This window comes from Micromesistius poutassou (assembly GCF_964030765.1).
Source record: "Micromesistius poutassou genome assembly, chromosome: 1".
Classification (NCBI taxonomy): Eukaryota; Metazoa; Chordata; class Actinopteri; order Gadiformes; family Gadidae; genus Micromesistius; species Micromesistius poutassou.
In genome coordinates this window covers 14,649,252-14,676,436 of record NC_140271.1, presented here as the reverse complement: position 1 = coordinate 14,676,436, position 27,185 = coordinate 14,649,252, and the positions used below count along the sequence as shown (strand labels likewise).

The window sequence follows — 27,185 nt, the reverse complement described above, 5'->3', positions numbered from 1 at the left end:
GGGTGTGAGGAGAGGAGGAGGAGAGGAGGAGAGGCACAAGAACGGCCGGCTTATAAACACACCCAGACAGAGGAGGGGAGGAGCTTTCACCGCACTACTGAGGATGGAACTTCATGTCATGTGTTCTCAATCCTCTCTCCTTGGCTGCACATGGATGTGATGAGTGAAAGGGTCAAAGGTCAGAGTTGTCCTGTTAGGATTGAGTATGTTCCATGCAACACGCATGTGGTCATGAATGTGGAGAATCACCTCTTGTTATTGCACGTCAGTGTCTGCCTTCAACTAAGAAATCAGCCGTTAACCCTAACCCGATGAGTGAAGGTTAACAGACATTTGATATGAGGCTGTGTGAGAAGGAGAAGGAGGAGGAAGAGGAGGGACTCTGGAAACAGGAAGAGGAGCCTCAGGTAGAGCTCAATGCACTGATGCACCTCCATGGAGGCTGAGTTACTGGATGAATGAAACATTCAAATGGACGTCAAATACGTTGGGACTTCTAAACATGTTCAAAGATCATTTGGCAGTTGACAACACAACAACTTTCCATAGTTGACTTGGTCAACTATGGAACTAGTTTGTTTCATCATGTGACACATAGACACATGCATGTGTACGCGCACACACACACACGCACACACGCACACACACAGACACACACATACCCATACTCTGTTCAAGTATCAAGGCGTGCTGGCCCTAGTATTATCTAGCCCTCCCCGTGTAAGAGTGAAAGAAGACTTCCCCATATCATTTACATAAAGCTAATTATGAAGCCACGAGGCCACCAGGTGCATCCTGGGAACTAGATTGCAGAGGGGGCAGGAACGCTTCAGTCAGTGACTAGGGTGAAACTTAATTTCCATTCGGTTTGTTTATTTTATTTTTAACTTCAGTCATCGTCTCCAGTCTGACTCTTGTAGGCCTATGGAATAAGAAGAGCCAAAGGATACACATAGTCTTTTGTTTTTACCAATGTTACCGAATGATCGTATATCTTCTATCTTCCAGAAATAGATTTGAAGTGATGGTGTAAGTTGAGTTTTCCACGTTCGAACAACTCACATGGGAGACCAGGGAGAATATTCGGACCATGCAATAACACGGCTCACCAGCAGATGGCAGCCTTTCTCAGCTTTTGAGGGAGAACAGCTTAACTCTTATTTTACCTCTGCGTGTTCCTTATCTTGAATCTTTAGTTGGCGCTAGAAATAAGCGCAAAAAAGCACATGTTGTGTTTTTTTGTATAGAACACACATAGCCTACACACTGACTCTCTCACACACACACACACACACACACTCTCTCTCTCTCTCTCTCTCTCTCTCTCTCTCTCTCTCTCTCTCTCTCTCTCTCTCTCTCTCTCTCTCTCTCTCTCTCTCACACACACACACACACACACACAAACACACACACACACACACACACGCACGCACGCACGCACGCACGCACGCACGCACACGCAATCGCGCGCGCTCCAAAGAATCGAAACCCAGGGACCAGCGACGGTGCCATCCCAATTCCAACATGATCGGGTACCTTGGCCGGATGTGGTTGATCAGATCAGTCTGTGGCCGTTTATATTTAACGCAAATATGTACGACGATTTGAAGCGAGGTCATTGGACAACGACGTGAAAAGGAGACGATCGTAAAAGCCAAGGTTGTTTGATAACCAACGGAACTGGCACGTTGCCAAACGCCTGGTGCAGTCGACATCAATGAAACGATGTGAATAAGGGAATCGCTCCTCGACCAGAGTGGCGATTAAGTAAACCCGTGTCGAAAGAAAACAGCGCTCCAAGCAAGTCTATGCACTGAAAGCGAATGTTGCAGGACTCCGTAAAAAAACATCGTGAGCAGAATGTAAAGGACAACAACATCTGCATCCTGATCCGTGTGAGCAGAGCGTGGATGAGGACAGTCGGACCCGGGATGTCTACTGGGATAAAACGCTGCGCACTCCGTGGTCCCCATCACCGTAACGCATGAGCCCACGGTGCAGAATGTACACACTCGTTGTGTTTTAGGGTGATTTCGTTTGTGTGTAACATCACCCCATTGACACAGTGAAGAGGATGCCTCTGGCCCTTTATGCGATTGCCATGTCTTCAGCGTTTTTCAATCCCAGTTTTGCCTTCAGTTCCCACTTTGATACAGGTAAGGGCGAGTGACACACACGATGGACGATGCACTGTAGTCAAATGGGGTGCCGTTATTGTGATGCCTTGTCGTGTCTTATTACCATAGGCCTACGTTATATCACACTGGATACATTGATTTGGATATATGCTCCGATCAATGTTGTGCAATGCCATTCATTGTACACCAGTCATTGCTACCAATGTGACGTTCAGATGACAAGCTGCTCTTCCAAGATCTACGCAGAAATAGGATGTTATTTACCAAGCCCTTAAGTTTGGCGATAAAAGGGTTAAGAGTTGTACCCGCACTGGTTCCGCATTGGTTCAGCACGTACACCCATGCAGCTGTGAGTTTTAGTTGTGTGTGTGTGTGTGTGTGTGTGTGTGTGTGTGTGTGTGTGTGTGTGTGTGTGTGTGTGTGTGTGTGTGTGTGTGTGTGTGCATATGCTGGCGAGAGTGTGTGTGCGTGCATGTGTGTGTGTGTGTGTGTGTGTGTGTGTGTGTGTGTGTGTGTGTCTAAAACATATAGGTAGATATATTAGCCTTATAAATAAATAAATAAATATATATATTTATTTATTTATAAGGTTGATAATAATCGCAATGACCTGATCAGAGGTGTAACCTGCCACCTTAGACGATCTACCTACAGAGACCACGGTGTTGTCTTCCTCCTCCTGCTTCGTATGCAGTAAGCAGGCCTGCGTGTCCCTGGGTGACAGCAGGGACTATAGGGGCTGCTGCAGTATAGGGGGCCGAGTGTGCTTCAAATGGTAGCCAGGAAAGCCTCAATGTTGGCTTGAACAACAGAATACATTACTCGTTGTGTGTGTGTGTGTGTGTGTATAAACATGACCCCCCCCCCCCCCCAGCCTTCCACTTGCCCCCCTGGTGTGCTGAGCATGCAATGAAAGTCAGAGAAGGGCTTTACGTTTTATTTATATTATTCTTTGTCTGGTGTGTGTGTGTGTGTGTGTGTGTGTGTGCCTGTGTGGGTTTGTACGTGCATGCATACATGTGTGTGCATGCCTGCATGTGTGCATACATAAAGGCATCTATGTGTGTGTGTGTGTGTGTGTGTGTGTGTGTGTGTGTAAATTCATGTCTTTGGTTACGTCTGTAAAAATATGTGATGAGTCTATCTTTATATCCTCCTCGAGAAGAATATGAAGAAACAGCAATGAAACAGAACAACCATGACATTACTCAGTGTTTATCAAACAGATCCCATGATAGGTTGATAAAAAAAACACATCTCTGCACTACTAAACTGGTTTGATTTGATAGATGGGGTCTTGCATTTGTGGATGTCGTTTGTCATGGCGATGTCATACATAGCTTCAGAAGAGCAGCCCATCGCTAGCACTTTGTTCACTGACTCGCTAGCAATGGGATTGAGAATCAATGTTGCCTAGGTGATAGAAAGGGGCGTGTCAGAAGGAACCAATGAGTGCCATGCCAACACTTCCCACCACTACCCACAAATTATGAAGGACAGAACAGTACAGGAGAAAATCATCATTATTAATGGATTATTATTATTTATTACTAATTATTATCATCCGTCCATGCTGGTTACGCATGTTTGTAAAGATTAAAACATATTAAACAACCTTATTTTGTATAATATGAATATAATATAAATCATTCTGAATGAAGCGGGCCAAAGTTAACGGTTGCTTGTAATGGCTGGCTGGGGGACCTGTGGCCTTGGCTCAGACTTCTACAAGACAGATGATATGATGGTTCTATTAATTACTGGGAAATCTCCTGCACTTAGAGGCCGCAGTAGCTGGTAGGAACCACTCAAGCCCGTCTCCCCAGAGATGAGTCCACAGTTCTGTAACTACATTCACAGTTATTAGCTGCACGGTATGGTTGATTTGAATGAGCGATATTGAGTGATGAGTTGTTGGATAAACAACTGTGCGTGTTTATGTGTGCACGTGTCTGCACGTGCACCCTTATGTGGGTGCAAGTGTGTGAGTGCGCGTGTGTGTGTGTGTGTGTGTGTGTGTGTGTGTGTGTGTGTGTGTGTGTGGTTGTTGTGTGTGTGTGTGTGTGGGCTTTTGTGTGTTTGTTTGTGTGTGTGTGTGTGTGTGCGTGTGTGTGTGTGTGTGTGTGTGCGTGCAAGTGCGTGAATGCATGTGTGTGCATGTGTGCGTGTGTAAGTGACATTAAATGCAATTGTTTGGGACAAATGTTTATATTTGAAGCAGCACGCTAAAGCCAGAGATAGGAGAAATGTCTGTTGTAGGGGTAGTCGTGGCCATAAGGACAGATGAATGATTTAGAAGTCACACTTGGAGTGAGGCCATCCCTCACATCTACACCTGTTAAGGAACACGCTTTAATGAACCTCTCCTCTGGGGTTATGCACCGTGACAGAGGGAGAGAGAAAGTGGTGGAGAGAGAGGGAGGGTGACAAGGAGAGAAACAAAAAAGTGTGGGTGCGAGATAGGGGAGAGAGAAGGAGAGAGAGAAAGTGTGCGAGACAGAGTGAAAGAGGGAAAAACAAGGAGAGAGAAGGGGGGAGAAGGAGAGAGAAGGAGGGTGAGCAAGTGGGAGAGAGAGGGCGAGGGAAAGGGGGAGAGGAGAGACAAAGAGAGGAAATGCGAGAGAGAGAGAGAGAGAGAGAGAGAGAGAGAGAGAGAAAGAGAACAAAATAGAGAAAGAGAAGTAGTGAAAGAGAGAGAGTGGGGGAGGGGGTGACAACCTTCATTACATGGGGCTACCTGAGTGCACTGAGCTAGCTTGGGGTTAGCCGTTTTCACCACCGGGAAAGAGAGTTGCCCTGCGCTCACCGCCGCTCACGCTTCAGCACCACGGAGAGCTCTCCGCCCCACGGCTGCACCGAGAAGCCGGCAGACATTAGCTGTGGCTAGCAGTTGACCAATCGCACACGTGTGCGTGTGCACGAGTGTCTCTGCAGCTGTGTGAGGCCTGCTCCACCAAGGAGGCCTGCTGCATCCATACTATCACCCTTTAAGGGTCACTTGACTTGCCAGTAGCGGCTCCAGAGCTATCAATCAGCAGTCTGTCGACGCAGCGGCCGGGGTCCGACCGCCGCCGCGCTCTGTCCTTCAGCTGTGTCCTGGTGGTGCGCAAGTGTATTCACTACGTCAACACGCAGCCACGCGGGCACACCGCGCTATGCAATGCTATCACGCCATGTATACACTTTTGTGTGCGCGTTGGATTCCTACCATCCGAGCAACGGGGAGTTCGCTGTTGACTCCGGTTCGCTGCGGCCCGGCTTGTTACTGATGACACCATGGAGTGGCTCGACACATTTAAACATGAAACGCTGGCTAAGCTAATGTTCAACTGACCAAGTATAAAAGGTATTGTTCCCAAAGGCCGCCCGTTTGGGAAGCTTGTATGGGAACAGACTGGGGTTTTAAATAGTGTGGGATGTGTGGTGTAAAGGTCACAGGAAGTGTGTGCGTGCGCGTGGGGAGGGGAGTGCAGTTGGTAAATTATGATTTGAATGTGTTGTAGATAATAGATGCCAATACATCTATTATCTGTGTGCTGCTTTCTTATTGATCATATAATGAGCTATCTAACTAAGTGACTCATTGACTAACTAGCTACCTAGCTAACTGAATAACAATCTAAATATCGAACCAGCTAGCTTGCTAACTAATTAACTATGTACCTAAGCAATTAGCTATCTAACTAGCTACCTAACAGACTAACTGACTAACTAACCGACCAACCATCGAACCAGCTAGCTTGCTAACTAATTAACTATGTACCTAAGCAATTAGCTATCTAACTAGCTACCTAACAGACTAACTGACTAACTAACCGACCAACCATCGAACCAGCTAGCTAGCTAACCGAAAGGAAGACACATGAGGCAACGACCAACTTGGGCGAGTGAGTGTTCCCTGCAGAAGCCTCGTTCCTGCCAGGATGACAGCCCTGCAGCTCGGCCTGCTCCCCTGGGCCTCCCCTCCGAGTTAACGACATAATGACACTCATCACCGCCTCTCTCTCTCGCTCTCTCTCTCTCTCTCTCTCTCCCTCCCTCCTTCTCTCCCTTCCTCTTTATCCCAGGCCTTGTAAGCCCTCTGACATCTGCAATTATTTTCACTAAATGTGAGCTGAAACACATCCCAGCTAAATGGCTTTGTAGTTCTGCTATATTTCCGTATGACTTCAGTGTTTGCTTGACTTTATTTGTGCGTGCGTTAATCTCGTTTATCACGTGACCGTTCACATTGTGTGTGTGTGTGTGTGTGTGTGTGTGTGTGTCTTTGAGACGGTGTGTATGCATGTGTGTAGGTGGTGTATTGGGTGTTGGTGCCTAGAGAAGGCTACCGATGAGCTTAGAGAAGGCCTCAAGAGCAGTACTGCAGTATGTCCTGTCCTGTTCCTTTCTCACAGTAACCCGTGTGCTTCCTCTATGAAAGAAAAAACAGTGCAAACATTGCATGGAGCATTATTTTCCAATCACTACAGACATCCAACAGCAATATATACCAGTACTGGGCCGTGCCATACCAATACATGGCATTGGTTGGTTTGGTAATGGTTTTATTAATGCTTGACAAAAGTGCAATGTTTATAATGTTGACCTGCAATGCAATCCTTGATCTAATGAGAATTGCGTTGTCCCATATTCATTGTAATCTGCTGGGGAGGACCTACAGGATAATTCAGGACACTGCACCCTGTGACCAATGCATTGTGAACTCTGGTGTGCCACTGGGCTCTATCATTGGGCCTCTATCTATGCTGTACCTGCATACCCCACAAGGGGGCCATACATTCTCATATTAGTATATGGCAGCAGTTTTCTATTGTGAAACTGTCAATACAGTCAATTGATGTGTGTCCTCAATCACTGTGTACAATGCGTGTGATGCCTAGACCTTGATGTTTTTTGTAAGTGGCAGTTAGTGCAGTTCCTTCATCCGTGTTGCTCTCTCTCTCTCTACCTTCAAATTCAAATCATATGGCTCAACAACAGGCGTGGGGAATGTACATTGACAAACATTGAGGCAAAAGCATGATACAAAGTCCTCTCTGTCTCTCTTTGTGATACCCTGTCCTTGTAACTCAACATATTTGAATAGTAGTGACCATTGCGGGGCATTGGGCAAAGCACAGCGTGTAGATCTTAGTCTCAGGCACCATGTGTCGGAGCAGTGGTCTTACCTGCCTCGTCTGCACAGCAACAGCAATGCTCTGACTCGCTGGGGTATGCTTTTTTTATGAGCTTGAGCATGAAAGCTAAGATAACACTGCGCTTAACACGCCATCACATTATCGCCAACATATTATCACCAACACACACACACACACTTTCTAACACACACACACACACACAGACACAGACGCAGGCACAGACACACGGATACAGGCACACAGACACACACACGGATGCACACACGAATGTCCTTTATCTATGCTTTTACTTTCGCTGTTCTTCCTTCCGCCCGCAACATTTGATGTCATTGTTCCCCGTCTCTCTTTCTCTCCCTCTCCCTCTCCCTCTCCCTGTCAATCTCTCTCTCCCTCTCTGTCTCTCTCTCTCCCTTTCTCTCTCTCTCTGTCTATCTCTCTCTCTGCCTCGCTTTATTTTTTCTTCCATTCTTGTCCAAACCTTTTAATCTCCACTTCCTCTGTTTCTATCTTTGTTTTGTTTTACACCGTCCTCTTGGTTCCAAAGTACTGAATCAGCCCTGCCGTCGTAGACGTCCGCCTTCCCTTAATCACGTTTCTCAGCCTCTCTTAACCTCAGGGACACTATTATATTATTTTAAACTGCAGTAAAACACAAGAAGGGAACATAATATGCGCTCCTCACGTATGAATGGAGAACACCGAACTCCGGAGGGAGACGGAGGGAAATGGCTTCCAAAGTGTTCTCCTTATGGGAGACGCTGGAGGTCATGTCTGACCTGTCAGCAGGATAGCTGTACTTTATGAAGCTAGTGTTCAGGGTCTTCTCACGAGTGCAGGAATGCACAGGGCCTGGGATTGGTACCTATCTATGGGTTCTTTGTGGGCAGCATGTGGGGCATAAGGTGTAGATTTATTGAGCTTTTGGTCTCTGATATTATTGGTGCTGTGCGCATGCATAGGGGCCGCAGGGCCCTCATATACAAACTGTAATTCACTCCCTGCCGCTCTTCAAGACTTAAGTCTTTACCCGGCCGGCTCTCCGTTCCAGACTGTTTGTTGTTCTGTTGAGGTCTCCGTCTGGTACGGACTAGAATATACCTGGAGGGCACTGCTCCTCCTGGTGGAGTCTGATAGACACCTTCACTGACCTTTACACACACATGCACACACACACACACAGACATACAGACACGCACACACACAGGCATACAAACACACACACACGCAGACATACACACATGCACACAAACATACACACAAACACACACACACACACAGATATACACACATGCACACACAAAAAAAACACACACACAGAGACATGCACACATGCACACACACACACACACACACACACACCCACATACACACGCACGCACGCACACACACAACCACACACACACACGTGCACACACACACACACACACACACACACACACACACACACACACACGCATGCATGCACACAACCACCCACACATAGACACACAGACATACACACATGCGCACACACACACACACACACACACACACACATACACAATCCAGAACTAATCCTTGTAAAGAATAAGATACAAATTTGATGAAGATATAAAATGGGGTCAGATGAGGCCAGAAGAGATCAAATGAGATAAACAGTTTTTTTTCCCAGATGGGAATCAGATACACATGTTACGCATGTCATAGACATGATCAATGATCATATAATAGTCTGTTCTGCTCACGCACCGTCCACACACTCCCCATTGGCACACGTTCCAAGCATACACTGTGAAGTATGTTTAACGGTGGAGATGAAGGTAGTGAGATGAAGCTGGACAGGAGGGGGGGGGGGGGGATGAAGGTGTGTGTCAGCATTAGGGAAATGAAGTAGCGAAACGGAGTAGGAGGGCCAATGGCACTGTGAGAGCCAATCAGCTGCCTTGGCCCAGCCCGTCAGGCTGTTACCATGGCAATGTGTTAGAGGGGGTAAAATAGGAACGCCTCGCCAAACACACTGTAGCTCCCTGCTCTGTCTGCCACACAGACAACGTTTATGTATTTTACGCGTGTGTGTGTGTGTGTGCGTGTGTGCATGGTGCATGTGTGTGTTCAAGTACCTGTCTATCCATATCAGCATATATATTTTGCCTCAGGGTCAAACAGGGGGCATGGAAGCATGCAGAGGTACAGTATGCAGTTTGGCCCATCATAGTGTCAAGGCTTAAAAGGGGTGAAGTGTGTGTGCGTGTGTGTGTGCGTGTGTGTGTGAGTGAGTGTGAATACCTGTTCATGTGTGTGTGTATTGTGTATAGCATCTGTTTTTTATATCAAATGCATCAAATGCATCCTATATCGCATATTTCCTTAGATACAGTCATTCATTTACCTACTAGTTACAATCTAAAGCGAGAGCTGCACTTGCTATCATAAATCCTCATCCGCAGGCTGTTTACTTGGTCTGTGAATATATGGAATTAATTTACATTTTTACTATATGAATACTACTCATAAACGTCTGCATTGATGCTGCTTATAAATAGCCTGCCTCACGATGTCCATCCCCCAGTTAGATTTGAATGTACGGTACATGGTCGTGGTTTGTAAAGGTAACTTTTACCTCTGTCCTTTTGAGAAATATGTGTTCATATTGGATAAAACAAGCGCTGGCTTTATGAGGGGAAACGTCTCATGAGACTCACTTCCCAATCATTCATAAACAATATAGCGTATCTCATGCGGTTCACTCTCGGTTCTAGAGACAAATGACATCGTAGCACAAACTCAGGTTTCGCTCACAACACAAAATATTAGTCTGCTCCTTTGAATAGTGATTTAAAAAAATGCCCGCTCGTTTTGTCTTGAGGAGGAGACCTTATTATTGTTATGAGTAGTGCTGTCCTAGGTGACGCCTCTGTGAAAACGGTCTAAACCCTGGACTCATTCAAGATTTTTTCTTCTTCTGCGCTCTTCCAGATGGCACTCCCCTGAGCGAGCTGTCCTGGCCGTCATCGCTGGCCGTCGTGGCCGTCTCCTTCTCAGGCCTCTTCACCTTTGTCTTCCTCATGCTGGCCTGCCTTTGCTGCAAGAAGGGCGACATCGGCTTCAAGGTAAGCTCACTGCCGCCACCCGCTGGTGGGCGGGTGGAACAGCATGCTGTACAACAGGCAGATGCAGAACATCAACGACAAATAACTAAGTCAACCAGGGCACCAGTAAATTAAATGGACTAAATGGTAAACAGACTGCATTTGTACAGTGCCTTTCTAACCAGTGGATTCTCAAAGCGCTTTACAATATTCGCTTTATAACATTCATCAACTCACGCACACATTCACACGCCGACGGCGGTGTCAGCCATGATGCAAGGCGGACAGCCAGCTCGTCGGGAGGGCAGTCAGGGTTAGGGGTGTCTTGCTCGGGTGACACCTCGACGCCAGGAGGAGCTATAGGGGATCGAACTAGCGACCTTCCGGTTACCGTCCAACCCGCGCTACCTCCTGAGCCGCATGCCGTCCGGCCGTGTATGTATGTGATGTACAGTATGGGATTCCACTCCAGATGCCGGATGTGAAGAGCTCAGTGAGCAGCGGCAGGGACCTCCGGGGTTGGGGGGGGGGGGGGGGGGGCTGTCAGAGCGGACCGTACCCTTGGCCCTGGCGAGTGCTGGTGCTCTCTGTAGGGCGCAGCGATACCAGCGTGACTCAGCACTTTGAGGGTACAAATAATCAGGAGCAGTGAGATGATGAGGGCAAAGAGCGCTGACACAGGTGTGTGTGCGTGTGTGTGTGCGTGTGTGTGTGTGTGCGTGTGCGTGCGTGCGTGTGTGTGTGTGTGTGTGTGTGTATCTTGTAATGTGTCTCCTGTTGAGCGTCTCAGAGGTAGACGCTAGAGGGAAATAAGAAAACGAATAGGTGTGTGAGTGTGTGCATGCGTGCTCGCTTGCCTGAGTCACGTGACTGTGTGTGTGCGTGTGTGTGTGTGTGTGTGTGTGTGTGTGTGTGTGTGTGTGTGTGTATCTTGTATTTCTCATGCTGAGTAATCGCAGGGTGAGTGTCTCAGGGATAGATGTAGCAGGAAAAAAATATAAATGATTGCAATTTGTGTGTGTGTGTGTGTGTGTGTGTGTGTGTGTGTGTGTGTGTGTGTGTGTGTGTGTGTGTCAACACTGGGAGTTGAAGCAGGTGTTTGCCTCAGGTCAGTGTCTGGTGAGACTAGTGTCAGCAGTAAGAAGCTCCTCTCTAGCTCTGCGGCGTGGGACAGACACCAGCAGAGCAGGGTGTCATTATGGGATGCTCTACCTTATGAGGGTAGAGTATGCAGGAGAGGGGAGAGGGACCTTGGTGAAACTGTGAGTGAATAACGTCCGTGGAGCTGTCCTAGTTAGAATAATATAATCAATACAAATAAATACAATCTACTAGCTTTGCGTTATGATTCCTAAGCGCACGTGTTTTTTCATCTTCTTTTTTTTTTGGAACTACTCCAATTGTGATGTTTTGTGTGATTTGGGTTGAGTGACAATTGTCAGGAGGACACAGTGGGTGTTTTTGGGAATAGCGATTTCGATTAAAAAAATCGTTGTTGAAATCGGTGAAACGAATGAGCAAGGAACAAACCTTACCGACATTTGATTTAAGGCTTAAAAGTAAAATAATTCCGTTCAATAAACGAACACGTGAACAACGACAATTCGCAGGCGCTCGGTAGTCTTCCGATACACGCGAGTGCATCCACATCATCGCCGTCACCCTAAGCGGTGCTCTCCCTGATCTCTCCCACGCTTCGGTCCCTACAGCTCAGCCTCATCGGGCCCCCCGAGGTACGCTTAGCCATACGGTCACGAGCGGGCAGCCCCGCCATCCCAAAGCTCTTCATTACCCCGCCTCCCCCTCATCAGGTGGGGGGGGGGGGGCCCTGCTATTAAAGGGCTGTGCGGAAGTGAAGGCTCCATGCCTGGGAAGCCCACGCAGAGCCCTGACTCACCGGTGGCAGGCGTTCCCTCCTCACACTGTACACCGCAGCACCGGGCAGCAGATGTTTCCGTTCGTGCACGGAAAGAGCCGGTGTGTGCCCACGCGGACGGGGCGGGCGTGAAGTGCGTGCACGCTCCCTCGCGCCCTTTCGTCCGTTTGTTCCTTTCGATTTTAGTGTCTACATTTTTTTTTTCTCGATCTTTCTCTTTACTTTCTTTCCTTCCTTTCTTTCTTTCTTTCTTTTTTTTCTCCTGTATTTTGTTGTTATTTCTCCCTTCTCTGGTTTCCTCCGTCTGTCCTTCTTGTTCTACTTCTTCCTGTCGTTCTTTTCTTTCGTTCTATACGTTCCTCCCTTCTCTGTTACTCATCGGGACGACGCCTGTCTTCCTAACACTACAGCAGTAACCAGTGCTGACGAGCAGCCGGCAATGACCAGGCTGCCAGACTTTCTCTGTGGTGGTGCGATGCTTAACATGGTACCAGGCGGCACACCGGTAGCCTGTCTCGGCATACCAGCTGAAGGGAAACGGTCGGTTTCGGGGGGGGGGGGGGGGGGGGGGGGGGTTGTTGTCTCCGATTATTACTTGTATGTAAACTAGTTTCACAAGCTCCACTGTGTGACCTCTGTGAACGCCCCGCATGAGTCACAGAGTGAGGCTCAGTACTCGTACCTGGCGCCCGCTATGGCTGTGACAGATGTGGCAGAAAAGCTGGACATCGAATGTGTGGATTACTATTTGAACCACTTGCTTAACTCGCATCATCGGTGTTGGAGGCCTGGTTCAATGCGCCAACTCAACCTCACTTTCCCGTGTCAACGGGGACCTCGCGGGTCCGTTTGCGAGGCCCATATTACATATGCCGCATAAAAGTTGGATTGCTGTTTCTCGCTGATGAGAGCAGAAGCAAGTCTTCTACAGCATGGCAGTGACAATCAAACATTGTCGTGCTGTATTATGCTGAATGTGTGGGTTAGTGTGTTTCTCTGCGTCTGTCGGTCTGTTGCTTGTTTGTGTGTCTACGCATGTGTGTGTGTGTGTGTGTGTGTGTGTGGGATGGGTATAATCTTTTGCGTACACCTCCTATACAGTGCGGAGAATGTTGCCTCTCAGCACGCCACCACACAATACACAACAGAAGGGACTACATTAGCATTTATGTGGGCACGCTGTATCCCATTTCCACGTCAGCGCAACAGTTGCGCTATTGTGTCCGTCTCTCCCAGTCGTAGGCTGACTAAGTACTGCATGACTGACCCCCTGTGTGTGTGTGTGTGTGTGTGTGCGTGCATGCATGCGTGTGTGTGCGCGTGTGTCTGTCGGTGCGCGTGTGCGTGCATGCATGCGTGCGTGCGTGCATGCGTGCGTGCATGCGCGCGTGTGTGTGTGTGTTGCTCCAGGAGTTTGACAACACCGAGGGAGAGGAGTACCAGGGGGAGCGCTCCACCCGGGCCTCCCCTTCCTCTCAGCACGGCCCAGAGGTCTACATCCTGCCCCTCACCGAGGTCTCCCTGCCCGTATCCAAACAGCCCGGCAGATCAAGTAAGACACCGACACACACACACACACACACACACACACACACACACGGTCAGAGGGACGCGCGCGTGCACATGCGTACACGCGCGCGCGCGCTTCTTCGGCGCTCCTCTTTCCTCTCCTCTTTCTATCCTCATCCTCCGCTCCTCTCCCGTCGTTCCCTCGTGCTCTTTTCTGTCCTCTCCTCTCTCCTTCCTTGCTGTCCTCTCTGTCCTCCCCCCTTATTTTTAGACGGTATTATTTCTATTTTAGTGTTCTGATACTACCCCCGCGTGTCTTGCCTCACCGCGGAGAGGGCATGCCTCACGCATCTGTTTCCGTACGCCAATGCGTTTTAGCAGCGGGGGCCGAGCTGCAGTGCTGAGCCATGTGTGAAGAGTCGCAAGCTGGGGCCCGGCCCTGCTGCTGCCGTCTGCTGCTCAGCGAGCCGTGGTCGTTTTGTACGCACGCACGCGTCGCATGTGCCGCGCACACTTCACGGCGGAGTGGACTTGGAATTGCATAACGGCATTCCGGCTTCCACTCCCATTGGGATTCGTGGCCATGTGTTCTTCATGCATGTAGCGTTCACCCCCCCCCTGGTTCATGGGTGCTGGGTTTGGGGATGTTGAACCTGTATGTACGTACTCAGTGTTTCTGAGCCCAGATAGGATCGTAGTGGCTGGGTGACTCACCGGGCATTTTCTTGACGGTGCTGTGCTTAGCCAGAGGGGGGCGATACGTTTGGGATCCACGATGTGAGCACCGGCTATGATGGGTGGACGATGTAGCCTTAAGGCTCACAGCCAATGGCTGGCCTTCCTCCTGTGGTGTCACAGCTACAGCTTTGCGATTGGTCAGGGTGTTGCAAGGCGAGGGATGGAGGAAGAGGAATACAGACAGGGCAACAAAGCCAGCATAGAACTGACAATGTATACACTGTGGATGTTTAATGTATGAAGAATGGATACATTCTTACACACATGCATTCTGCCGTTTTGCGATTATCAATACATTTGTTCATTTGTATTCTTGCATTGCAAATATTTGTTTAAATAAAGGTAATTTCAACTCCAAAGTATTGCAGTCTTTTTTTATTTGTAACTGACACAAGTACAAATCATAACTATGAAATCAATTCAACTGTACACTTTGGTCGTGCACTTAAATAACAATTATTTTTGTACTTTTTAACTTTTCAAATCAATCAAAAGATATGATTGACTATCTGCAGCCGGGGTGAATAACACGCAGCATAAACTAAGGATATCTGTCGGTGCGGGGACACAAATAACTTTAAACCCTTCAGGTACAGATACACCGGCAATATGAAACCTCAGATGAATGTGATTCTTCAACACACACATACACACACACACGCGCACACACACACACACACACACACACACACACACACACGCACACACACACACACACACACACACACACACACACACACAAAGGACGACCACATCACAACACTGGCGTGCAACAAAGCATGGATTCATGCTTTTCAGAAGTTGCATGCATGATTTAAACCCCTACGTACCCCCCGAACAAACCCAGTGTTGATGCGGCTCCTAACAGGCATGTTGATGTATGTCCAGATCACATATCAACTCATTCACCCCAGTATTCACGCGTCATGCGTGTGACTGCGTGTCGGACGAAGTATTACTGCATAGGCCGTACCAGACCACCAGTATAATCACATTTGTCTGACTCTATACCAGATTTCTTTCTCTTGGAATGGCATGTGTGGGACAAGAATGCCCCTCACACATTTCAGATTTCCCAGCATAACAATACACGCAATCATTCTCCATCTTCCTCTCCCTTAATCTCCCTCTCACTCTGACAGAGGTTTTTTATCAACGTGACGACCTCTGCCCGATCATTTCAATGGTTCAGAGCGCTGTCGTTACTTGCTTGCTTGCAACGTGTGTGTGTGTGTGTGTGTGTGTGTGTCCGTGTGTGTGTCCGTGTGTATGTGCGTCCGTGCGGGTGTCTTTTGCGTGTCAATGCGCTTGTGTGTGTGCATGTTTGGTTGTACTTGTGTGTATGAGGGGCTTGTCCACGGGACAGCATTACAAACAGTGTGTGTGTGTGTGTGTGTGTGTGTGTGTGTGTGTGTGTGTGTGTGTGTGTGTGTGTGCTATGGAGCAGGAAGAGAGAGAGAAAGAAGGAAAGAGAGAGAGAGAGAGAGAGAGAGAGAGAGAGAGAGACAAGGGACCGAACAATGTCCCTGTCTTTGCGAGAGCGAGGCAGGGGCCCGGGTTTATCAACGGAATGCGACAGCGGAGGACTGTCACCACGGGGCCACGACACAGTGAGGGCCTCTGTGACACGGAACAAGATGGAGATAGGGGAGGGTGGTGGCATGCACCATGACCCTCAGAGTAGGGGGTGGGGGTGTGGGTGCCATGGGGCATGGTTCTTGAGACGGGGTGGGGGAGGGGGGGAGGATGATGACAGAGGTCGGTTTTGTGCGTGTGACAGAGATGCGCTTGTACCCCTGAGAGACGCAGGAATGCCGCTACTGCGCTGCTGCCTCATTGGGTGCCGACGGAGGGGGGAGGCGGCCAGGAGGGGTGGGGCTGGGGGGTTTGGGGGGGGGGGGGGGGGGTTTATGTAGGCACTGTGTCACCCGTCGGAGGACATCTTGTCTTGAGTCTGCGTGCCGAGCCGGTCGCGGTCATCAGACGGTCCGCCTGGCATCATGCGCGGAGGGCAGAGTGCGGTGGCCGGGTGTCCGGGTGTCCGGGTGGCCGGGTGGCGTGGAGTGGCGGGGCGGGGGGGGGGGGAGGGTGGGGGGGTTGTGGTGGTGGGGGGGGTGGGGGGGTCGAGGGGAGGGTGGGGAGGGAACGAGAGGAGACGGGGTCCCCTGGAGGAAACAAAAGAAAGGACATCTTTCCTCATGCGACCGAGAGAGACGGCACCGCCGGCTGTAACCGCCCGCCCCCCCCCACCCGCCTCCTCCCCCCGGGGCGAAGACCTCTAGAAGATTCCTCCGGGAATCTCAGATCCCAAACGGGCGGAAGGCGGACATGGAGAAGGACAGCGCAGATGTGTGTGTGTGTGTGTGTGTGTGTGTCCCCGGCCGGAGCAGCGTGCATCGCTGTCCAGGTCGACCGCGGGCCCAGAGAGTGTCGCGGCAGGCTTGTTCAGCTGTGTGCAGGGGCTGGGGGGGGGGGGGGGGGTTGGGCTGACCTCCCCTTCCCCGAGACACCCCCCCCCGTGGAGGGGCTCTCACACTCCTGCTGAGACTTCGTAACGGGTCCTGGGGACGGTGGACAGAGGGATGGGGGGGGGGGGGGCGCATTCTGTTCTCACGCTCTGAACCAGAGCTGGTTCCATGGAACTGGATCCTGCTCTCCGTCACCACCGTCACCGCCACCACCTTCACCGTCATTGGCATTATTTTCCTCACCTGCATCACCACCATTGCCATCGGGGAAACATGAGGATCCATGGAGGTATTTGATTCCAAAGGGGCAGAGTGTGTCTCCTGATTGTGTGGTCAGGACAAATGCTTGGATCCTGGGTGTGTCTATACTGTAGAAAGTGCTTTCCCCAGCGGGTCTTACATCTGTGCTACCCAGTACAGCGGTACAGAGAGTGTTTTGCCTTGCAAAATATCAGCTTTTCCATATCTGCTTTCTTCGCGTTTTCATCAAGTTGAATCTCCAATTCTACGCGATAACTCGAATGATTTAATAGATGTTCCAATTCCTGTTAGGAGATAAAACAGAAGTGTTTTTTTTTTATCATTACTTGTTCTGTCTATCTCTCCTAAGCTGTCTCTCTATCTGTCTGTCTGCCTATCTGTATATCCGGCTGTCTGTTGTCCGTCTGCCCTGTCTATCAGTCTGTCTGTCTCGTCTGCTGGTCCTTCCCTACTAAACCTGCCTCTCGGTCCTTTCCAGTCCAGCTGCTGAAGTCCTCTGACGTCGGGCGCCATAGCCTTCTGTATCTAAAGGAGATTGGCCATGGCTGGTTTGGCAAGGTGATCTCCTCCTCCTCGTTTTCACCCAGTTAACAGACATCTGCCATCGTTTTGTTCAATTGATTTGAGTTAACGTACATGCAAAGAGGTCCGATCCATGGCAAACACTGTATGTATGTATTGTTAGAAGTAGATGCCATTCCCAGCCTCGTTGCAATAGTTGGCTGGCTCCTAACGCCACTTCTGTTCAGCATGCTTTCTCCTGTGGCACCTCTTTGTGTAGAAAAGGGTGTACACCTTTGTTTGGTTTCTTGGTTTGAGAGTGTGAAGGTGATCCGGTCGTTCACCCACCGGCGTTCTCCTGTCCCACCCCCAGGTTCTGCTGGGGGAGGTGACGGAGGGCCTCAGCACCACCCAGGTGGTGGTGAAGGAACTCACCGCCAGCGCCAGTGTCCATGAGCAAATGCAATTTGTGGAGGAGATCCAGCCATATCGGTAATGACGCACCCGCGCGCATTTGCAATAACATGAGCAGAAACAGAATGAATGGATTGATAAGTGACTGAATGAACAAAGATGGCGTGTGTGTGTGTGTGTGTGTGTGTGTGTGTGTGTTTGCATATGTGTGTGTGTGTGTGTGTGTGTGTGTGTGTGTGTGTGTGTGTGTGTGTGTGTGTGTGTGTGTGTGTGTGTGTGTGTGTGTGAACGAGTGAGTTGACTGGTTCAGAGCTGTACCAATACATGTGTTTATGCATAGTGTGATATTGTATCCTCTTCTAGGACTCTCCAGCACCCCGCTCTGCTGCAATGCCTGGCCCAGTGTTCTGAGGTCACTCCCTACCTGCTGGTCATGGAGTTCTGCCCCCTGGTGAGAAGGAGTAGCATTGCAGGGCTTTGGTTGTTTAGCTCCGCATTAAAAGGTTAAGTATGTATACATGGAATAGGTGCAGGTGTTTGGATAAATCTAGAATAAAAAGGCTGAAAGGTTGAATGGGACAGGTTCACATTTATATTAGCTGTAATTTAATACAATTTAATGAAATACACATAAAAACATGTTCCAGGTTATTTGTTTTTCCTTTCATTCTTATTTCGAGAATGTATAGCGTATATATGTAGGCTGCAATCTGACATACATTGATTGTAGTATTTTCTTGTTGTTTTTGTCTTCTCTTCCTTGACCTCAGGGTGATCTGAAGAGCTACCTCCGGTGCTGTCAAGGAGCAGATACGGAAGCCCCAGATGCATTCATCCTCCAGCGGATGGCGTGCGAGATCGCCTCGGGCTTACTGCATCTCCACAAACACAACTTTATTCACAGGTAAACAAATACAGCCAGCTAGTTAGGTAAAATGTTATGACCACTATTTTTGCTTAGACCAGGCCAAGTGAAAATCTTCTACAGTTGTAAAGTCACATTTTTTGTTAGGAATTCGTGTTGTATTTTAGATGTTTCTGAGATTTTCTGTTTTGTATCTCTTGATTTTACTAAGGCTAATTACTTGAATCCATGTTCAAATTGTTGTCGGGAGCTCGGGAGGTAATCAGATATATCCTGGACCTGTGCGCCCTCTGCTGGTCTCCCCTTGCAACAACATCCTGGTGCTGATTGAGTAGTTGTGATATAACTCCAGCATCAGTGATTTTGTTGCCGGGGGCGAGCCTCACTCTTCCTCCTCCACTCCTCTCTCTCCGTATATGTCATGGGGGATGGGTTAAGTTGACTATTTCCACAATGCTACATTCCATGGAGCAGTGGGGAAACAAAAAAAATATTGAAATTGCTTAGCACTTCCTTGGGGCAGGGAGAATAATATATGCTATTAAAAAAGAAGAATATGACCCAATAATAGCACTCCTATTATTCACCCATATATTTAAAGTGGAATTGTTTAAATATGTTTTATATATCCTTATCCCTGCAATGTGGGTAATGTTGTTATAACAATGGATTCTATAGCACTTTATATACATTATCGTAGTAAGTGATACGCTTGAAATGTTTTTAACAATGTCTTAAAAATTGTTCCTTGCATTGACAGTGACTTGGCGCTGCGGAGCTGCCTGCTAACTTCAGACATGAACGTTAAAATAGGAGACTACGGCCTTTCGCACAGCCAATACAAGGTATCTCCTTCAAACGTCACCATTTTAGTTTTCCTTGTTTATCGTTGACACTCTCAGCGTGGTGGTCATGCTCAATACTCTGGTCTTGGCCTTCTTTTTGGAAGGAGGACTACTTTGTGACCCCGGACCAGATCTGGGTCCCCCTGCGCTGGATCGCCCCTGAGCTGATAGACGAGGTCCATGGAAACCTTCTGGTGGTCGACCAGACCAAGACCAGTAACGTGTGGTGAGATACACCTGCATAAAGGCATTTTGTTTTAACATAGGCGTCTGTTTGAGTGCCGATAGGCCCAAATATAACACAAATGTAGTCTACAGATAAAAGAGAGCGGCATCTGTATTGGCCTGACTTCTTATCTTATCTCATATTTAAATTTAAACCACAAGCCTTCGTCGCAAACAAACTGTAAGAACAATTCCGGTTTATGAGTATGTGTAATTATTCTGTGTTTTGTCATCCCAGGTCGTTTGGTGTCACTATGTGGGAGCTGTTTGAGCTGGGGAACCAGCCTTACCAGCACTATTCAGACAGACAGGTGCTGACGTATGCAGTGAAGGAACAGCTTCTCAAGCTGCCCAAACCACAGCTTGACGCCCCACTGGCTCAACGCTGGTGAGACACCAGCACCTAACTGCACTATGAACGTTTAGCGGCCTCTAGTGGCTGAAATTGTAACTACAGTTATAGCGATATCATTACCAGACGACAGTTATTGTTGCTGCTGGGGTATTTTGTAACGGGGTGAATAGCTGTAGTAGAAACGTTACGTAGTGAAGGTGGCAAACGTTAAGAGCGAGCGATTGCAATTGAAGATTTAATTCACGCATAAGCGTGTACACCGTCCATCGTAAATGATCATAAAAAGTAGTGATCGCTGAATTAATTACACCTTTCCAACCAATCCAAACAAACATTATGCCATTTATATCTGCACAATAACTTGCCCTTGTACGCTTTCACAATCAATATATCTCTGCCCAGGTCCCTTATTTCTTAAAGCTTGCGAGGGGAGACGATCAATGGCTTTGATCCATTTATTTTTGGCAGTTCCTTACTTCAGACCTCTTAATCATCTGTACCCGGAAAGTTAGCCAAATGTTATTTAAAATTTTTAGCATTTCTCCCTTAATGAAATGTTGGCTATGGGCTTATAATAGCACTGGGCAGGCTCAATCGTGCACACACACCTACACCTACACACACACACACACACACACACACACACACACACACACAGACACACCTACATACACAGACACACACACACACACACACACACACACACACACACACACACACACACACAGACACAGACACACCTACACACCTACATACACAGACACACCTACACACACATACACACACACCAGCATGCAAAAAACATATTTGCGAACGAAGCATTTGTAGGCCACCCATTTTTTTTTTATGGATTTGCCTAGTGGCACGAATAGGCAGTTCTCTCCACAAGGAACCTCGTGGAGAGAACATGCTGACTCAAAGCTTTCTCCACACCTAACTTTATCCCGACTATGCAACTATACTCTGGTCTGACTGCCTCATTAACAAGCCTCGTTCGCAATGAAAGCTTGTTCCTCCATTAACCCCCCTCACCTCTTCCTCCCCGTCACGTCTCGTAGGTATGAGGTCATGCAGTTCTGTTGGCTCCAGCCTGAGCTGAGGCCTAGCACCGAAGAGATCCACCTGCTGGTCACCTACCTGTGTGCCAAAGGCTCCTGCGAGGCCGAGGAGGACTTTGAACAGAGATGGAACACGTTGAAGCCCAACCTGTTTGGCAGCAGCACCCACACCATCATATCCTCCCTGGCCCTGACCCCGGACCCTGCCCCAACCCCGGACCCCGCCGCCGCCGCAGCAGCAGCAGCAGCAGCGGCGGCGGCGGCGGCGGCAGCAGCAGCACCGGCTCCGGAGGTGGAGCTGGCCTCCTCGGCCTCCTCCTCCTTCCCCCTCCTGGAGCAGTTCTCCGACGGCTTCCACTCGGACAGCGGCGACGACCTGCTGACGGTCACCGAGAGCGTCCACGGCCTCAACTTTGAGTACAAGTGGGAGCAGGCGCGGGCCGAGCAGCCGTACTGCTCGTCGTCCACCAGCGGGCCCCTGGGGCAGGGCAACCCCCACTACCAGGACGTCTACTACCCGGTCAAAGGGGGCGCGTCGGCCGGGGCCCGCAGGCCCGACAGCCGGGCCTCGGGCGCGTCCCCGTCCTACTACGAGTCGGAGCACCCGGGCGTGGTCCCGGTGCTGAGCGCCCACAGCCCCTCGGTGAGCAGCGAGTACTACATCCGGATCGAGGAGCCGGTGGAGTGCAACATCAACCTGGACGACGGCGGCGCGGAGGACTACAGCCCGCGGCGGGAGGCCGGGGACGGGCGGCTGTCCTCGCAGAGCTGGACGGGTTCGTCCGTCCGGCAGACGGACGCCTACTGGGCCGCCGCCGCCGCCGACAACGACCGGTCGGCCTACGACTCGGACGAGAGCCTCAGCGTCTCCCTGACCATGGAGCCCTTGATGCGGCGGGCCTCCAGCACAAGTCCCGTTCCTCCGGAGGACCCCCTCGCCCAGGGGGGCCGCCCCTCGGAGAGCCGGAAAGCCGGCGTGCGCGGCGAGCACGCGCCCGCGGTCAGAGCGGCGGGGGGCAAGGCCTGCCCGTCCGAGGAGCATCTGTCGTCAGAGCTGCAGCAGAACCTCGTGCCGCTCCTGGGGCGAACCGAGAACTCCAGGAGTGTCTCCCGAGCGATCAGCAGCCCCAGTTTGGGATTCTGCGATCCGTATTTAGAAACTAGCACCGCAGAGAACTGTACGCTCAGCGACGGCTACTGCGACGTGATTGGTCCCCTCAGGAAGGCGGTGCCCATTACTACTCACATCATTGACGTGGAGACAGGCGACGGCCTACAGGTGGGCCAGCGGAGGAGCGTGGTGACGAATGACACGGACGGCGACCTGTTCTCGGAGGCAGACACCACCAACTGGACCTCCAACCACTCGGCTAATAACAACAGCCTGAGCTTTGGCAGTAGGCACCAAGCCAACGTGCAGGGGAGCTACTTGGACCTTCAGTACACCACATCGTATAATAACACAGCAGAATTGTGGCCTGAAACCATAGTGAGCAATAGCACTGTGGACAACTATAAGCCCTTTAGCTACGTAGAGACCACAGGAAGAGAAACTAGCTCTGTGTCCAAAAGTATAGAGTTGGGCCCATATATTTACCTGGGTCAAAATGAAAAAGATATAAGTGACTCTCAAAATAAAACCAACTCAATTATAGATCATCTCAACAGCAGTGACACCATTGCAAGCTCAAATTTAAACACCAGGGGTGTAAAACTAGTTGGTAAACCAGAAAAACACTGTGACAAGCCATTATTTCACAGCGTTGATAGATTGTACTCTGAGCCCATGAGAATGCTGGACGCAAGCTGCATTAACTCTCCGGTCTCTTATACGGAGCCTTACAAAGGCCACATAGAAGCTCTGTCTGACGGGCAGAATGTGTCTCTCTGGGACATGTCACCCTATATGCAGGGCATGCAGGTTCAGATCCAGGGCACACGTGAGGTTTCTGAATCCGACCGAGGGCTAGACAGTGGAGTTGGCCTCAGGGGTTCAAGCATGGGCCTGGTGGGGCTGGGCGACTTTAGCGAGGACGAAGACGACGACATAACAGACATCACGTCAGGGATTTTTGCCGACTTCAACCTGGACTACGCTGAGGTCGAGGAGGAAGAAATCAGTCCGGTGAAGCATCTCGCAGGAACCCCAGAAACGGTCGACGCCCTCCAGCTGTCTCCCTCTGCAGCTAGTCCCTGTGATCAGGCCTTCAGCCCCGATGCCTTCAACACCCCGATGCTCCCCAAGTCCCTGGACAGCGGCTACGACACCGAGAACAACGAGTCGCCAGAGTTCTTCTTCCACGAGCTGACGGATCCTCGTGAATCCAGCCCCGAGCTGAGCCAGAAACCAGAGCTCATTTTGCAGATGGACCCGGGTCAGGGCGTCTGCTCCGTGACCGGCCGCACCCACGTCCAGCTCAAAGGACTGGCTGGAAAGAACCCGTACAGGGACTCGGCCTATCTTTCTGACTACGACGCCGAGAATGAGAGGAGCCCCCGAGAAGAGGGCAGTAACTTCTTTGCGGGTCAGGGTGACCGCAAGGGCAGCGCCGGGAAAGTCCGGTGTCCCGCCGCCGCTGACGGGGATCTGATCAAGCCATTTACTCACACTGAAGAGCGACTGACCGACACGAGACAAAACGTGAGCAGCGCCGCGGTTCAACTCTCGCAAACCTCGCCGGACCCCGAACGCCGCTCCCCGAACCCCGGCCTCTCCATGCTGTCACCGTTTCCCCCCGAGATGGGGGGCTGTCTGACCAAGGAGTCTGGACCAGCCGAGGAGGACCTGGGGCTGAACACTCAGCACTCAGAGGACGAGCCGTCCTCAGACTACCCCTCGTCCAACAACAGCGAGCCTTTGGCCACGATCCCGGGAGGCGCCTCGACCAATCACGCGCGCGGAAACAGAGGCTCCGAGAACTACTCCCCCGTGACGTCCGTGAACTCGGACTCCACCGTCTCCGAACTCAAGGACGACGGCTCCAAGGACACGGAGCTCAGCGAGGACTCCGCCGGAGACGAGGAGATCCCCAAGTTCAACCCGGGGCACGCGGAGGCCGAGGAGGCCGCGAAGGCGGTCAAAATAGACGAGGACTTCGAAGACATCGACGCCGGCGAGGAGTGCGACTCGCAGGACGGCACGTGCGCCGAGTCCGGCCGCGCGCCCGGCAAACTCTCGTCCTCCTCGTCGTTCCTGGAGCTCTGCGGGGAGGACATGAGGGCCCCCCTGGAGGAAGAGGAGGACGACTCGGACGACAGCGAGTCCGACGAGGAGCTGCGGACCTACAACATCCAGGAGGAGGAGAGCGAGGAGAGCGAGGACGACTTCACGTCGGTGCCGGTGGTGGTGAGCGACTGTAGCAGCGCCAGTCACCTCCGGAGCCTGCTGAAGATGCCCACGCTGCTCAGCCAGTCCTTCTGCGACGAGCTGGAGCAGAAGAAGAAGGCGGTGTCCTTCTTCGACGACGTCACCGTGTTCCTCTTTGACCAGGTCAGTATTACGCCCGGCTGCACTCACTTCAACAACTGGAATGTGTAACATGACGAATGCCGCTGTAACCCGTTTGTTTCTATATATCATGTGGGTCCACCAGGAAAGCCCAACGGCGGAGCTGTCGGACTTCAGCTTCTCCACAGCAGAAGAGGCATGTGGGCAAGAGTCCGGACCGGGGGAAAACTCAAACCACTCTGAAGCTGCGCCTCAGCCTTGTGAGGAAACATGTGATCCTGGTGATGTAACATGTGGTCCTGGTGATGTAACGTGTGATCCCGGTGATGCACAGGGAAACGGGAGCACCGAAGAAGGTACGTTCATCGGAAGCAATCAATAATAAGGAACACAGCGCTGGTCCATGTGTTTCTGTGGGATTTTAACGGTTCCTGTGTGGGTAACTTTTAGGTGGGAATTGGAACTGTGAAGATGCCCTCCCGTTGGATGCCGAGCCTTCCCTGTCGGACGCTCTCTCGGAGTCCGACACCACGTCCACCTCGCTCTCCGACGGTCCAGAGGCACCGAGACCTCTCGCTGTAGCCACGCCCCTCAACCGCTTCTGCGTGTCCCGCTTCTCCATCACGCACGTCTCTGACCCCCACGTCGGCTCACCAGCAGGTCTGGATTCAAAGCCAACCCTACTCTAATGCACTCACATACAGTCAACTTCTGAATTAGTTTCCACTACATAAACATGTACATACCGCGTTATGTGGGGTTAAATGGAGATGATTAAGACTTCAGAAGCGTTCTATGCTTTTTATTGATTGGTGAAAGATCTTGATACTTATCTAATTTCTTATCCCGCAGGGCAAGATGGAGACCAGCAGTGAAGCCATCACATGAGCTGGTGTGTGGAAAGTCCAAACCCAAGTTCTCCACAATGCAGCAACACAGTATTATACCTAGGGGGTCCTACTTATTTGGAATCTGCAGGGGTTGGGTTCATGAGACACTGCTGATCCCACCGGTGAATTCAGTTTCATTTCAAAGAAAGTCAAAGAGCTGCAGTTTGAATGTTTAATAACGACGGCCAGGATTTTATAAGGAAAGCAGCAATCTCCGTTCTGTGCGTCACGTTAGCAAAAGAGTAGACATAAATGATCAAATATAATATATAATTTATTTTCTCATTGACGCAATGCAGCCTCAATGTCCAATTAGCAACTCGACGGGACATAGTTTTATGAGATAAAGAAAAAGAAAAACAAATGCTTCCATTGCTGCTCTTCTCATTGGCTGCCTTGGTTCTGCCAACTCATTTGATTGGACAGTCACAGCTCTCGATGCTGTAGCTAAATCCACAAAGCATGATGAAAAAAAGGATGCTGCTATCGCTAATCGCCTAACAACAAGACCCCTTTCTATTTTAATCAGGGGCGAGGGGGGGGTGGGGTATCGTAGGTTGGGTTGTTGAAATTAACGGTGGCCTTCAAAACCTCTGTAGACGTGACATCCAACTTACAAAACGGTGTTTCTCATTTAACCACAGGGGGGGGTGCAGGGGTGGAGTTCATGAGACGGTGCTCTAGGCTTAGTGTGTTGCAGTAAAACCCCGACCACAAACCCTGGTCTCGTCCTTCCCCTGGTTAGGCCCGATAGGTCACTCCTATTGGCTGGTCTCCACGGTGTGTGTGATCCACCAAAAAACGTGACGAACCCCAGGACAATGTTGATGACGTTCATCCGTCTACTCCCGGTGTGACATGACCCAATGATCCATCTTCGTGTCCACAGTTGTAAGCTATACCGATTCACATCACCTCTACGTAGACGTCGTGTGGTTGCTCCTCACATTGCATTGTAGTCAACGACAGTGAAGATATCAACCAAATGTTGTTACGAAAACATAATGTGATCAACATGGTATGCATTTTTTTAACCTACTAGCGCCCCCCACTCCACCCCCCATGCTTCTTGTGTAGAATCCAACCACATTCAGATGCATCTTGTCAAATCCGCCATGAACCATGAATGTCCTCCATCTCTATGTAACCTCTCGTCTCCGCCCCAGTGTGCCCATTGGTCCACGGTCTAATCCATCCTAGTTTCGGTTATGAAAAACGTAAATACCTGGGTTTGAATTTCAATTCAAACGACTCGAAGAGAGAAAATATAAGTGTAATACAGATAACATATCGTTCACATGTTTTTTGAGTGTTATAAAAGTGTTATCAGGCTTGACTTGAATTTACTACTGCTGTATCGAGAGATCCTCCTCCCCTCCCACTCA

The 27,185-nt window shown here is 50.1% G+C and overlaps 1 protein-coding gene across 2 annotated transcripts; it reads left to right on the top strand.

Annotated features, from left to right (window-relative positions):
* Positions 1-2,101: 2,101 nt before the first annotated feature.
* aatka (apoptosis-associated tyrosine kinase a) lies at positions 2,102-26,302 on the top strand (the record flags this gene model as incomplete). Of its 2 annotated transcripts, XM_084466142.1 has the most annotated exons (14): positions 2,102-2,156; positions 10,235-10,368; positions 13,634-13,775; positions 17,678-17,757; positions 18,074-18,192; positions 18,478-18,565; positions 18,885-19,018; positions 19,740-19,824; positions 19,929-20,050; positions 20,288-20,437; positions 21,463-24,952; positions 25,056-25,266; positions 25,361-25,570; positions 25,763-26,302. In XM_084466142.1, the coding sequence occupies 14 exons, from the start codon at positions 2,102-2,104 to the stop codon at positions 25,783-25,785; spliced, it is 5,043 nt and encodes a 1,680-aa protein (XP_084322268.1). In that variant the 3' UTR covers positions 25,786-26,302. The 2 variants fall into 2 exon arrangements, with proteins under 2 accessions (XP_084322268.1, XP_084322269.1); XM_084466143.1 differs by lacking the exons at positions 2,102-2,156; positions 10,235-10,368; positions 13,634-13,775 and adding an exon at positions 17,096-17,227.
* Positions 26,303-27,185: the final 883 nt, after the last annotated feature.